This window comes from Hakea prostrata, chromosome 3 (assembly GCF_041222555.1).
Source record: "Hakea prostrata isolate BN-2017 chromosome 3, UWA_Hpros_2, whole genome shotgun sequence".
Classification (NCBI taxonomy): Eukaryota; Viridiplantae; Streptophyta; class Magnoliopsida; order Proteales; family Proteaceae; genus Hakea; species Hakea prostrata.
Window position 1 is genome coordinate 4,206,255 of NC_142602.1, and position 14,274 is coordinate 4,220,528.

General features: G+C 37.3%; 2 protein-coding genes and 2 non-coding genes across 4 annotated transcripts; 3 read left to right on the plus strand and 1 right to left on the minus strand.

Annotated features, from left to right (window-relative positions):
- The first annotated feature begins 1,389 nt into the window (after positions 1-1,389).
- LOC149020150 (G patch domain protein) lies at positions 1,390-7,603 on the plus strand. The gene is made up of 4 exons (XM_089148242.1): positions 1,390-1,742; positions 4,588-4,761; positions 6,476-6,743; positions 6,890-7,603. Exons 2-4 carry the CDS (start codon positions 4,593-4,595, stop codon positions 7,227-7,229), a joined length of 777 nt encoding a protein of 258 aa, XP_089004368.1. The 5' UTR covers positions 1,390-1,742; positions 4,588-4,592; the 3' UTR covers positions 7,230-7,603.
- LOC149020151 (small nucleolar RNA snoR2/U65) lies at positions 2,804-2,946 on the plus strand. Its single transcript, XR_016172687.1, has one exon. It is a non-coding gene; the product is annotated as a small nucleolar RNA snoR2/U65 (small nucleolar RNA).
- Positions 3,015-3,098, plus strand: LOC149020152 (small nucleolar RNA snoR77Y). The gene has a single exon (XR_016172714.1). It is a non-coding gene; the product is annotated as a small nucleolar RNA snoR77Y (small nucleolar RNA).
- A 453-nt stretch (positions 7,604-8,056) lies between the features above and the next one.
- On the minus strand, positions 8,057-13,506 carry LOC149020153 (biotin carboxyl carrier protein of acetyl-CoA carboxylase, chloroplastic-like). Its single transcript, XM_089148241.1, has 7 exons — positions 12,959-13,506; positions 12,659-12,691; positions 12,245-12,408; positions 10,785-11,082; positions 10,580-10,651; positions 8,611-8,676; positions 8,057-8,455 (listed from the first exon to the last, which is right to left on the minus strand). The coding sequence occupies exons 1-7, from the start codon at positions 13,100-13,102 to the stop codon at positions 8,432-8,434; spliced, it is 801 nt and encodes a 266-aa protein (XP_089004367.1). The 5' UTR covers positions 13,103-13,506; the 3' UTR covers positions 8,057-8,431.
- Between the last annotated feature and the right edge of the window lie 768 nt (positions 13,507-14,274).

A 14,274-nucleotide genomic window follows, 5' to 3' on the forward strand; every position in this document is an offset into this window, starting at 1 on the left:
CATGGAGAAGAAAGCTTCCCCTGTAGCTTTGTTTGTTTTGGCATAAAGTTTTGTATGTTAAAGAAGATTTTTTAGGTTATCCATCAAAAGGCAGACATTTTAATAGTTTTTAAGATGTTGACTATCACATGTTAAATATTTTCAAGGAAGAACATGAAGCAAAGAGAGCCCTAACTGGTTCCCAAGAATATGTTGGAGTATATTCAGGGGTGTTAATTTGGTGTGATATCAATATTTGATATGGTATCATAGTTATAGTATAATACAGTCTCAACAAAACTGCGGAGGCAAAACTATGTTGGAAAATTGTATCATCTTACTCTGCTTGTGTGGAAGCCTTTGACCTCGGATTCACTTATCAATAATTTTTATTTTTGGTCAACAAAACAGTCATGTATTATTTTGAAAACACCTCGAGAGAAAAAGTGTACAATATCTCTGTTAACAATAAAAAAGGTGGAGTAACCCTACAACTTATGCTTATAGTTAAACACGCATTTATATCCAAACCTTTTTATAGATACTGTAAGTCTTAATTTTTATTTATCTATTTTCAATATTATCTCATATCTTAAGGTCAAACTTGCCCTCTTCTAAGGCAAAGAGGTTTTAGATTCAAATTTTTGGTAGCATTTAGAGAAACTTAACGTGGATAAATAAATACTTGAGAACAAGGTTGAAAAGCATTGGTATTGTAGGTTTGCGATATGATATAGCCCAATACATCTCTGGATTTTATTTTTTCATATTGTTTCTCATATTTCTTAATGTATCAGTTGATACGCACCGCGTCGATACGAAATATGGATACGTATTTTTCTTTGAAAAGTTAATGAGTTTTTTACGTGTGGGGCTCCTTAATGAACCACAAACTAATGTTGGGTTCCCTTAGTGCAATATATTACGTGTAGGTTATAATCAGACTAACACCATTTGTCACGTTAATTATATTTAAATATCAAGCATAGAGGACCAAAATGCCCCTCATGTTATTTCATACATTGTGTTATTATAAAAAAAAATTTCTTTTTTTTTAGATGTATATATTTTTAACCATATAATTAATGGTTAATCACCAATTATCTCTTTTTAAAATTATATATTAACACAATGTATTAAATATTCTGAAGGACATTTTTGCTATTTTATATTTAAAATTTGAATATAATTAAAGGTGGTTAACAATGTCAGTCTACTTAAGACTCATATTTAATACATTGTATTAAGAGACCCAACATTAGTTTATGGTCCACTAAAGGACCCACAACTAAAAATCTCAACGTTAATTTATTCTAGATTTATTTTTTTTTTTTTTTTTTGATAAACTTCTAGTTTCCAATAAAACGTACATGGATTGTATCGATTCATACCGTGTTCGACTTCGATACGCATCGTTACATATCGATACGTAACGAACGAGCTTCAGAAAGGGGGAAAAAATTTAAGGGTTCTTTCTTCGGTACAGAAATTAAGGGTTTCTTTGCAGAGGCGGAAATCAATCTCTCCCAATCTCTTCTGCTAAGAGTTGCAGAGTAGTAGCTTCCTTCTCCTCTACAGCTGCTGCTCCGGAGATATCTCCTACGGTCATCAGTTCTTCTTCTTCTTCGCCCCCCACTCCCTTCTGCTAATTCTTCGCCTTCCTCCTGTAATCCTACATCCCACTCGCCCTGCTGGGCTGCCACAGCTATTTCCAGCGCTTGAGGACAGAAGACCATTTTGGGTTTCATCCCAGAGATCTTCAGGTAAGACTTGAAATCGCAGTCATATATCTATGCATTATTAGTAATAAAAATCTGAGTTTGTCACTTGGTTGTAATTTTTTTTCCTCCGGTATGTGGATTGCGGTATCATATGTGATTTGTATGCAATAACTATGTAATACGGTTTGGTGGTTAGATATCGGTCCTTCTTTTTTTTTTTTTCTTCAATACAGGAAGCAATTCTTGTTACTAATAACCCATTAACCCTAAACGTTATTTGCCTTTACTCTTTAGTGTTCTTCGTTGTTCGTTCTTCCTTCGATTACTCTGTGTTTGCGTTCCAGTCCAGTGACTGATCACTGAGATTGTGAGAGCCTTCTTCATCTCGTCTCCTACTCTTCTATTCTTCTAGATTTTGGTTTCGATTGCAAGCAGCAGCCAGCAAGTCTCTAAATTTCGGGTGACAAACTCTTAGTTCACAATTCTAGCTCATCAGGTGTTATTATTTAGTACCATTCTCCATCTTTATTATTTAGTACCATTCATCTGTTGTTGAATTAGGGCACCCGTTAGGTTTTCGTAGTCTTTATAAAGCTTTCCTTCATTCGTAGACTCAGTGGTTGTTTAGCTTATTCTTTCGTTTTCTGATGTTTTTGGATCTTTGCTTTGGAATTTGTTTTGGCTTTTGGGTTTTGCTCTTATCCTTGATAGTGTGAAGCTAATGATTCATCCTTCAAACAAGTTTGATGGAAGAAGATAAGGAATCCCAGTGAGGAAGCAATCCCATTGATATGAAGAGCCGGCTGACAATCCTAATAGAAGCGATTTAGCCGCCATTCCATTCTTCCCCAATCAACGAAACAGAGACTACCTCATCTTTGATTCGTTTAGATTTCCAATTTGTTGGTATCAATTCGCTCTTCAGGTGAGGTTTGTCGGTTTCGATTATTTGATTGGGTTTTTTGGTCTGGTTTCATTCTCGTTTTCTGTGGGTGATTATTCATGGGTCTATGAGGGTTTTCCTTCTTTCCTCCTCTCTTGCTGTTTTCATGATTTTATTTTTTCCTTCTTCAAGGAAAGAGGAAGAAAATGAAAAATGTGATGGTTCGATGCCACGTCGCCGGTAGTTAACAAACAATGACCGGCGATGCTATGGTCGGACCAAAATCAAGTTTCGTAAGCTGATAGGAATCTGTGGACTGATAATTTCCATTCATCCACGGAGCCGTTTTCTGCGATTACATTTTTTTTAATTGTTATGGAGTTCTCCTTTCTCTTGAATTCCTGGCACTAATTTGTGTTAGTATATGATTAAAGCCTGTGATGATATTGCTGATTGTATGTTGGAATTACCGTCTGAATATCATCTTGATGACCATTGGCAATCTGAGGCTTTATATTTATTCAATTTAGGTTTATTACTAGAATAAACAAGATGAACAGAACAAATGTGGCATGGCAACGCAATGAAAAATAGGTTTGATATGTTCATATACAAATTATTCTTGTAACAGAATTGAAGAAATAAAAAGAAATTCTTAAAGGTTTAACTACAATGGAGGAAGGTCTGCTTCATCATTTCAACTTCCCACAGACATTCATATGGATTTTCTAGCAATAAAACAGGGGGTCTACCCTCAATTGCAATCCTTGTGTTAGCGAAGAAGTTCTGAAAACTGATCCATAAAATCTCTTAGAGCTACAATACTTGCTTCTTCTTTTTCCTCCCTTCTTACTTTGTCATTCTACATGCTGTTGGCAAAACAATTGTATTTTGTTTTGTGGTTTCTTCAAATGCTTTTCATATCCTGAATCTTTGGTACAGTGAATGGAGAGAAACATGAATGTTATACTTTTAGAGCTTAGTTGAATTCGAGCAAGAAATTCTTATAATATAGCTTAGCTACCATACCAGAAGAAGCAACAAGAAAGGTTATCTTCACTGTGAATTTATTCTGAAAAATTTGCAGGATTAATGTACTAATTTCATGTGGGATGGTAGTAAAAGTATTGGAAAAGATCATTTGGAGTACTTGAAACACCATAAAAAATATTGTGGGAATATCCTGCTAGGGGTTAGGAACAAGCAGTTTGGTTCTGTTTCTGTGGTATTCTGTCTTCATCCCCATGATATAGCAATGGACCATACTGATTTTTGCCCCCAGTCGAAAATACACCATGTGCTCTGTTTCATCAACTGCTGCGCTTAAGAAATCTATAATAAAAGAATGGGTTTCACACCGTAACAAAACCGAAGTATGCCATTTTTTCATACCATTTTTATACCGTTTTCATACCATACTGTTTTTTAAAATACCATTTTCATACTGTACCGTATAAATTCGGTATGGTACGGTTTCAGTATGAGGTTTTCAAATTCAATACCGTACCGTACTGTACCGTACTGAATTACTGGTACTGTACCAAATTGACACCCTTTCCTAATATTGGTTCAGTCAGATTAGGGTGGTTCTTGGAGCCATCCTAGGGGCCCCACTTAGGGTTTTGGGCAGGGGGTCCTTGTGTTCACATCACATATCCTTCCAAAATCACCAAGTATAGGAGCTATATTACTGCTTCTTTTGCTAACACTCAGAAAGACTATTCTTTATATATATACACCCCAGTGGTATATTAATATAAACCAAGAACAGAAGTTTAGTGCATACACAATAAATAAATTCATAATATGCAATCCTACGTTTGGAGCTTATGTGATGGATGGAAAGAAAGAGTAGTCCAACTTGGACTGTCTAATATATGTGATTTAATATCACTGTTGTATGTTCAATACTTCCATCACCCTGTATGCATTTTGATTCATCTTCTCTAGATAGGCTTCAGGATGTCATGCTTGAATGCTTAAGTTGCTTTGGTTCTCTGGCAGGTCTAATGGATCTTGAGACGGAAAATCGGATTGCTGTAATTCTGATGAAACAGGCAGCAGAGTTACGGGCACAAGCTGAGAAGGAAGGAGTACATGTCTATTTACGTAAACCTGAAGTTAGAGGCCGGCCAAATTCACGTTTCCTTACAGCAACTGTTCGGGGGGTGCAGCAAGGTTAGTGCCTCAACCAAATTTGTATTCCTATTTCGTATTGCTGTATATTGTGTGTAGCATCTTAGTGACATGTTCATTAACAGGAAATTATACGATTTTTTCATGGGGTTGTTTCTTGCCCCCTTTCCTTATTTATATATTTATTTTGGTTTTTTTTTCTTTGGGGGGGGGTGATTTGGTACAATAAGAATGTATATTTTGCAACAGAGAATTTGATACCGACAATTTTGCATGCACTGGTTTGCAAGGCATAAAAAGGTCGGTAGAAGTGTATACTCAACTACATAATACTTGCACACGATGGCATACTTGTTTTATAGCTAGTTTGTAATGCTGAAAAGGCCTGCTGAGGTGCGCTGCACTGAGAGAGAGTTAGGAGAATAGGAAGGAGGAGGAGAGGGTTACAATCATACACATCCTGAATTTCTCTACTAAACTTTATTATCAATAACTAAAAACTCAGAACTGAGAAGTCCTCATACAGCTGCACAATAAATAGACAATAAGCCTTGTTTTAAAAATAAAAACCTAACTAGACTAGAAGCAAAAGCAACTGAAATAGAAACTAACCAATAGTAAGCACAGTCAAAATAAGAAACTTACTATTGGTTAAAGGAAATCGTACATGATCTACCCCATACTAAAGTAAATAAATATTACTAAACCCAGTCTTTTCCAGACCAGGAATCTGGTTTAGGCGCGGTCCTTGGTCTGGGTTTCCAATGTGGATCATGTCGGTCCAGCCAGGCCAAGGCTTCGGTATCAGTTTGGACATAAAACAAGCTGCATTTCAGAGATAGAAGTGATATTTTCTTTTGTGCATTATTTACTCTTTTAGAGAAAAAAAATAATAATAACTTGGGGAGAATGTTAAAAGCATATTTTTTCACTTACAACCCATTTTATTGCGGAATAGTGAGATCTAGTTGGAAAATTTAAAAGCAACAAATAATAGGGGCAGTGTGTAATCTTTAAAAAAGGATATCACTGCCATGTACTTTTGCAGCTGTTATGTCCTATGCATGAATTGTTATCAACCACTTTAGAGTTTAGTCATAGTTGTCGAAGTATTGCGATGCTTAGGCGACATGAAGATGCCAAAGTAGTCTTCCAGGACCTATGGAACTGGCTGCCTGTCTAGGTGCCTGTGTCTGAAAATCCATCGGAAAAGGGGGAAGGGCTGGGGAAAATAGAGGGAAAGAGCACGGTGAAGGGGAAAAAGGGGGAAAAAAGCACTGCTGCTGGAGTTGCCATCAGAGGAAGAAGAATGTATCTGCATACTGCAGCTTCTGAAGAAGTCAGATTTGATTTTACCTGTCCCCCCTAAGTGAACATATAACAAGTCAAAATTTTACATTTTTCATCTAACCTCTTCCTCTCTGCGTGGGGCTTGCCTTATTCCCGAAAGCCATGAACTTTAGTTGATATGGAATATCAATTTGTGATCCTTTATGTCTACTGTCCCTTTTTTCAGGGTGTTAAAGAAGTAACTGGCAATTGAAATTCATAGCATGGATGGCCAGCATTTTAGGTGTCATTGAAATCTCTAGTGCTTCTGTTATTCTAGTAATGGATTTATGAGTTTCCGCCTTTTGGTGGAGTGAGGACCCACTGTAGTGGGATTGGTAGCTATAATATGTTTGTCAATGTGCTTGCTCCTTTGTGCTTTTGTGCTATTTTATTGGTTGTTTATTTTGTATTATGAATTTTTCAGCAAATCGAGCTGTAGAAATGAATGAAATGTGGCGAGTCCGGCAGAAAGAACTGCAACTGGATGATAGGTTGAAATCAAGATCAAGAGATGAGGGCACAAGTGGGAGACATGGGCACCGCACCGACACTGCTGGAAATAGGCCATGCAGGGAAACTGAAAGAAGTGCTGCTGATGCATGTGAATCAAGAAAAAGAGATTTAGGAGATTGCTGCTCTGTTGAAGAAGGTGGCCTGCGGGATGAAGAGGTTGAAGAATTTCTACAGTCAAGGTAAATTGCCAAGCTCTTATGGTTGTCTACTGATTGTCTTCTACTCGTTTTTCTTGCGGGATGGGGTTTCTGTCAAAAACAAGCATCTTTTGGTACTCCCGTATGATTTTGAAAGTTTTCTGTAACTTTTTTTTTGCTGACGGCAGGGTTAAGCGGGGTAGAGGTGCCATAGGATCAAGAATGGATGAAACAGGTCCATATCTTCCACCTTCATCTCTCGACTCAAAGGATGAGCTTTTCATGAGCCCGGATTTCAGGGTGAAGGAAGAATGGGAACAGCGTGTTCTTGGACCAGAGAAGCCTCCTTCGCTGAAGTCTCGTAGCTCATCCGAGGATGTGACAGATAGGGACAGCTTAAAGGCGAAGAAGGTCAGTCTGGGGAGCAGTTCAAAGCGGCATTCCAAGCACAGAATAGAAGAGACTAAGTCAAGGAGAAAAAAGAAGCATCATGAGAAAAAGAAGTCTAAACATCACCACAGGAGTTAATAATGAGGCAGGAGTATTTGCAGGTCCCTTGTAACATGTTGGACTAATGTAAGGCTAATGTAATCATCTTATGTAATTCATAGTGTTAAGGAAGAGTTAAGATCTTCTGAATGGCCCACCGATGAAGGGGCTTGGAGTCCTCTTTAAATATCTATGATATGGCATTTCATACACTTGTACAAATGGGGATCGATTCAATCCAATTTCTGATTTCTATTGCCATTCTTTATTCAAGATTGACATTGCTTCGGTTTAAAAGTTGTTTGTTGGATGATTGTCGTATGTATTTATTCTTGTATGATAATTGAATTTGAGATGCTTGGGGAAATAGTAGGGAGAGCATGGGAAGACACGAAGTTCTTGCACTGCATGGGTATGAATTCAGGCTATGGGGGCTTCCCTGGTGCGTCCTCTTCAAGGTAAAGCTGCAAGCCGGTGTCTTGCGCATTGGATCCACACCAAATAGTTTATCTTTTTTCCAGTTAATAACGTTTAAGAAATTTTTTAGCACCAACCCTCCTCGAAGATTGATGTCACTGCAAGAGTTATATCCAAGATAATTTCTTGTCATTAGGAAATCACAGTTAAAAGTGTCAGCAAGTTAAATATTTCAAAAAGACGAGAATAATCTTGAATAAAAAAACCAGCTTGACTCGTTTTAGCATCTTATTATTATGAATTTTTCATCTTAGGGAGCAGAGTTAATATTAGGGAGAAACTTAGTGATGGTGCTGAATATTTCCCTAACATTTACCCACACCGACCATCCAACACCTTGGTGCTTGGTATCATTGTTTACGACGGGAGGACACATAACCAAATTTGAAACTAAACAAGGACGGGGGACTTATGCGTATATTGGCAAGAGCAGCATAATGATGCAAAGACCAATGCTTGAAGCAAATAAGCATATATATCTAGACAAACTCTCCTACAGTAAATGTTGCCTTGAAGACACTTCTACAATTCACAAAGATCAATAATGATGCTTTTAATACATAAGTTCTGGTCTGATCGAAAAAAAAAATTTGAGACATTTGTGATCTTTATTTACTGACTAATACAAGTGTGAAAATAATGCTATGAACCAATCAGAAAGAAAAAAAAGGACAAAAATCCCCGGCTGCAAAAAATTTTAAGTGTTCACCAACTTGTTGGTCAACAAAGGCTTCGCCTATTTCAAGGAATCCGGATCCTCTACTTCAAGGCTCAATGAGAAATAGAGGCTGCAACAAGAAAAATAAAAAGCATGAGGAAATAAGCTATATTGGAAAAATAAATAAATAAAAAACTCCCGTATTACACTAGAATAGCATACAGACAGAAGCGATAAAGACATACATACTCGTTCCTACCCAAAAAAAAATAAATAAAGACATACCGTGTCCACACTAACTGGTTTTCCATTCTCCACCAGTATGTCAACTACGGTTCCTGATTGATCAACCTGATGCAAGAAAAAGTGAAGGAAAAATTAGAACTCCAGATCCCGTTTATTTGTCAGCCTCATTATTGAAGCTAATTAAAAGAACCCCAGTTGAAGCTCTTTATAACTTTGCCCAGCCCTACAAAAATCTCCTCAAATCCTTTGAATAATCAATTAGACAATTGAGTCATACAAGCTGTCTGGTTGAAAAAAGAAATGCAAAATGTCCTGAAGTAAAATGGATACCATAGAAAACACTGGAAACAATTTATCATGTAGTTAAAAAGTGGAGTATAATAGTTTGTCATACTCATCAAAACATTCCGAGCAATTTAGTTGAAGGCTATCAACCATTAAGTTGATTAATGGTTGGAGTATGATAGTAAGCCTTAGTTTGCCTTCTATTAAGTTCTTGAATTTGACACATGACCAATGTTGGTATTAGGATCTAACTTACTAAAGTCCTTGTCAAAATAGGACTAAGATCACACCTTCAGTCCTTTTCTGTACCAAGATGCCCTTCTAACAACATTCAACCAGACAGATTTACTCACACAAAGACTGAACATGCTGGAAAGACAGGGTGCATGGCAAGTTGAGTTAGGTCTGGCAAAGAGGCATCAAACCCCAAGTCCCAACCCAAACTAGAAAAAGACCAGTTACTGAGTGCATTAACAACCATATGTAAAGGCATATATTCAATTCTATTAAAGATTCTCCACATGAAAGTAACAGCATCTAATCACTCTTTGAGCCAGGTTAAGAATCTAACTTGTTTCCACTTGATAAGACTCAGGAGTCTTGTGTTGAATGATTCATGAGTTGATTTGCCAAGCTCAAAAGTGTCCAAATGCTCTACATTTTATTACTCCTAGATGGCAACATATGGGCTAGTTTTACCCAAGAAAAAAAGGGTAACAAACCAAAATTTGTTCATAAAAAAATGAAGTAGAGATTAGTCCTGCAGCTACCACTTAAATCTTGATAAAGGAATTTTAAAAACACATCATCAACCCATGAAGTTCTTTTCAACCAAAATGCACTATGCCTACATAGCAAAATGAAGTCATAAACAATGGATATGCAGAAAAATAAGTCATAGCACCATGGATACACAGACTCAGATAAATGATGTCACACCCCTATAGAATAAACCAGTTTTGGTGGTTAAGAAACATTATGAAGTGGCAAAACATGTGCACATATACAGTTGAAATAGGGTCCTGTGATTTGACAAGTAAATTCCCACTTGGATAAAAATTTGGGTGGGTCAAGCAGCTTGACCCCTTGTTTGTAGCCAAATAGATGAATGATGTGGCTGCTCCAACCATTGGACAGATAGGGAAACCACAGGATGGCCACATGTCAAATTTCAAGGGCCACAACAGAGCGACCCCGTGGGCCAAATAGATGAATGATGTGGCTGCTCCAACCATTGGACAGATAGGGAAACCACAGGATGGCCACATGTCAAATTTCAAGGAGCCAACTATACAGTACACCATGTATCTGTCCTTCAGCCAACAAAATAGACCTTTCCAAAAAATATGGAGGCATGAGAGAGAGTAAGAGTGTAAGACCACATCTCATTTGGTTTTTTAACCAAACAAAAATGCATTTTTCTTGGTTTTGTCTTCCTAGAAAATTTTATACATGTGTCCAGAGGCAGCTAGAATATTCTTGTAGCCTTCAGCTATTTGCACAGGCACAACATGCATGTGTATTTGTATGGATAAGAACATCTTTAATATGCATTCCGATAACAGGATAATATGTAGAGAACAGAGATCCTAAAGCTACAAGTTTGTAGTTTCAAGATAACAGTTTTATAGCTAAACTGGTTTCCTCCTTAAAATTTTAAGTGTTTATGCAAGAATGCAGTAAAAATTACTTGAGGGAGAGATCGATAGAGTGAGAAACTTACTTCAATCTCATTCATCAGTTTCATGGCCTCAATAATACAAATAACCTGGCCTTTCTTAACCTTATCTCCAACCTGAGGAGCCAAGTGAAAGATATTATATATGTGGACAAATTATATCAAGACCCCATCCATGAATAGTATTTCTAGCAAACATACAAAACAAATTGATTTCACACAAATTGACACAGGAAACAAATGAAATTACCTTCACAAATGGTGGTTCAGTAGGTGCAGGAGACCTATAGAACATTCCAGCCATGGGGCACTTCATAGGTGGGTGTGATGACTTGACCTTCTTTGCAGGAGCAGGCAGGGCAGGGGCTGCTGGAGCAGAAGACTGAGGTGCCGGTAGTTGAGATGACATAGCTTGAGGTGAAGGAGGTGGCATTGTGAAGACAGGGGGTGCAGCTGGAGGCTGAGGCAAAGCTTCTTTTTTTCTTATTATGATCTCACAATCTTGTTGCTTTAGCTGGAGCTCTGATATATCTCGTGAATCCACAAGCCTGCTCAGGGGAGGTTATATCAATTCTCGATGAACTACATTTCAGCTCCCGATCTATGGTCGCTGATGAATAATTTATTACAGGGAAATTTTTGCTGTAACCAAGGACAGTGAAAAATAAGAAAGAAATAACAGTACCTCCTTCACCTTCTAGTTTTTTTTTTTTTTTTTTTTTTTTTGAAGTGGTTAAATCTTGACATTTCAATGCCTCTCTTTCTCAAACTAATTGTCATTGCTTGTATTTGTATCCATGGTACTAAAGCTAAACTTCAAGGGCAATTTTGGCCAATTTAAAATTCCTGATATACCAAATTTTCACCTCCCAAGCATTGTAGTTTTCTGAGTTTTGCTTGGTCATTTACAGGTGCAAAAATGCTGAAATAATAGATTTACCAGAACAAAATTCGAGCAAGATCCCAAAATCACAAAACAAATCATCAAAAATTTGTATTCTTTTCATTTTTGTATGGCATTTCTTCTCCGTAGAGTAGAAATTTCCAAAGTAATCAAGAGATTTACGCAAGATCTTCTACCTCATTATTTTCAACATGAGCCCAATTTCCTACTTATTTTCCCCCTTACTTTCTCACTGTCCGTCTCCCCATAAAGACAGAAGAAATTAGGCCACCGTTGATTATCAGATATCAACGAAACATTCTAATTGGAGATGGTTAGAAACTCAATATCATTCCATGGTTGGAAGAACACAACAAAAGGGTGGAACTCTCATACTTTATGGGTGTGCAGAGACAGGAGAGCAAAAAGAGAGGCATGGAGGGTAATGGAGGCAGTATCAACAAATGGTGGTGGTGGTGGTGGTCAGTTTTCTTCAGAGAAGTTGGATGGATTGCAGCTGATGCAGTGGCAGCAAGTTGAATAACAGAGATGCAAACTATCACACCTGTCTGCTGAAACGTGTTTAAATACAAGACTCCATTACACCCGGCTGGTGCGTACACCATTTTACCTTTTTAGTATTTTTAAAAATCTTTGTTACCTTTACATTTAATAACTTCTGGGACTAAGACATAGGGAAATCAAAAGGTTACAAATTCTCACTCACCAATTTGGTGACAACAAGATCCATCTAAAAGGCTAACTATAGCAGTAACTAATAAACCACAACAATAACAATAACAACACTGAAGTTGAGAGCCCCTTACTTCACTAGGTCAGAAACTTGAGCCATGAACGCGGAAATGGATGCTGCATCTGGAACTGTGTTTTGAGAAGCAGTCTTTGCTGGCTCATCTTTCGCCTCAAAGGGTGGAACTTCCAACTTGGTTTCAAGTACTGGAACTGAATTTGATGATTTTTCAATGGCAACCTTGGATGTTGAAGTAGATTTAGCAGAAACAAGAGACAGCACTTTATATAATAAAATAAAAGACAAACGAAGTGAAAATTCAAAAATATCCACTCCTGAGTGTTGGAAATTAGTTCTAGTCAAATAGAGTGTTGGAAACTAATTCCAAGGACTGGAAAATGCCATTTATTCAAATGAGTTCCGTAAACAAATATAAAACAAGATATATTCGAATGACTACCGAAAATCTCAATGAGCTCGGACACCATACCTTGCATACAGCTGATCGGCTCCGCAAAGGTCCCTGTGGAAGACATAATGGCATCAATAATTAAACACAAGAAGAACTAACTGCAGAAACTTAGCATGTCTCTTCAGAAATCCATTAGATAACGGTTCCATTAATTCGATTCAAGAAGCAGTCAAATCAAAACAGGTATCCTCCAGCAAAAAGAATACATAAATTTTAAAGAACACTCTCAATATCTAAAGTTAAAGTTAACATAAGCCGCCGCCATGACCACCGTAACTCAGTAGATACCAGAATTTCAGAGAGTAGTATATGACCAACCTGATGTCTCAGAAGCGCCGAAGACGATGGAATTGATGTTGAAGCCGGAACGAAGGAGATCCTAGACTGCTTCGGATTCTGTGGCTGCGATCCGCATACAGGAGTCGCAGAAGAGCTGGGACACGACACGGAGAAAGACGCCATTGAAGATTCGACGATAAAATGCAGTCAAATCAACAATAGCGGATGATTAATTGAAGCTTCAAATTGTGAAACTTGAGAAGATTAGCAGAAAGAAGCGGATCAAGCAAGGAGATAAACTCTGAATCAATTCTATCTCCAGAACACGCATCCAAGAAATGGAGTGGGAAGGGAGAGAGACAATCGATGAAACCGAGAAGAGAAGATCTACGGAAACCTAATGCTAAAACAAACGATATTCAATTTAGATGCATAAATAGAAATGAATGACGATATTTTCCTCGCTGTTCCTTTCTTTTCGATACCTTCGAAGACAAAACATTGACTCCAGACTCTTAGGTGGTTAACGCGGCTAAAGCCCTAACGAGAGAAAACGAGAAATAATCCTCTCTCTCTCTCTCGCGGCGGACAAATTCAGATTAAATGGGCTTTTAAATTCCCTCCAACTGCAGCTTGTTCTTTTGGTTGGCCAACGGTCCTTGGTATTCGTACGAGAAATTGATTTCTGTCCATATTAATATCTGAGACATTCTATTGGCTGTGATGGGATTCAAACAATTTTTTTTTTTTGGTAATCAGATTCAAACAAGATTTGAAGTATATTACGATACTAGTTGATACGTCTTTCCATTGAATTACACTAAAATACGTTAGTTGGAGCGATATAATACTTGATACGTCTCTTAAAATCACCTAACCATACGATACTAATACTTGATACCAATACTTTAAACCTTGGATTCAAATTAATTTGTGTAATTAAATTTTTTTATTATTAGCAAAAGAAATATTAATTTTTCTTTATTTCACTATTTGTTACATGATAATGAAGGGAGCTACAATCTGCTAACTACAGTTATTATGGGGGATTGAGGTGAGATTGTTGAATACCTGACCTCAGTAGTCAATACAATCCTGACAAAGTTAAAAAATTCGATCAAGCGCTTGTCGTCGCTTCAAAAGGTCAAACATGTGAATATGATGCTATTAAAATTTTCACATATCTTAATTTGCAAGTACTTCAATTCGAGCCTGTATTTGGAGCAGACCTAGAGCAATCTCAGCATAACCTGATGAGATTCTCCAACATTTTTTAATGATTCTTGGCATAGAAGAGGAAGAGGAGTTAACAAATGCAAGGAGATAAAACTTGAAACAAAATTATATGGTTGCTA

Bases quoted from the DNA above. Each gene is read 5' to 3' on its own strand.
- LOC149020150 (XM_089148242.1), top strand. From the start codon at position 4,593: ATGGATCTTGAGACGGAAAATCGGATTGCTGTAATTCTGATGAAACAG. The intron at 4,762-6,475 runs GTTAGTGCCTCA...TGAATTTTTCAG, and splicing joins TGTTCGGGGGGTGCAGCAAG to CAAATCGAGCTGTAGAAATG. The intron at 6,744-6,889 runs GTAAATTGCCAA...TGCTGACGGCAG, and splicing joins GAAGAATTTCTACAGTCAAG to GGTTAAGCGGGGTAGAGGTG.
- LOC149020153 (XM_089148241.1), bottom strand. From the start codon at position 13,102: ATGGCGTCTTTCTCCGTGTCGTGTCCCAGCTCTTCTGCGACTCCTGTA. The intron at 12,409-12,658 runs GTATGGTGTCCG...TCAACATCCAAG, and splicing joins GCCGATCAGCTGTATGCAAG to GTTGCCATTGAAAAATCATC. The intron at 10,652-10,784 runs GTAATTTCATTT...TTGGCTCCTCAG, and splicing joins CTGAACCACCATTTGTGAAG to GTTGGAGATAAGGTTAAGAA.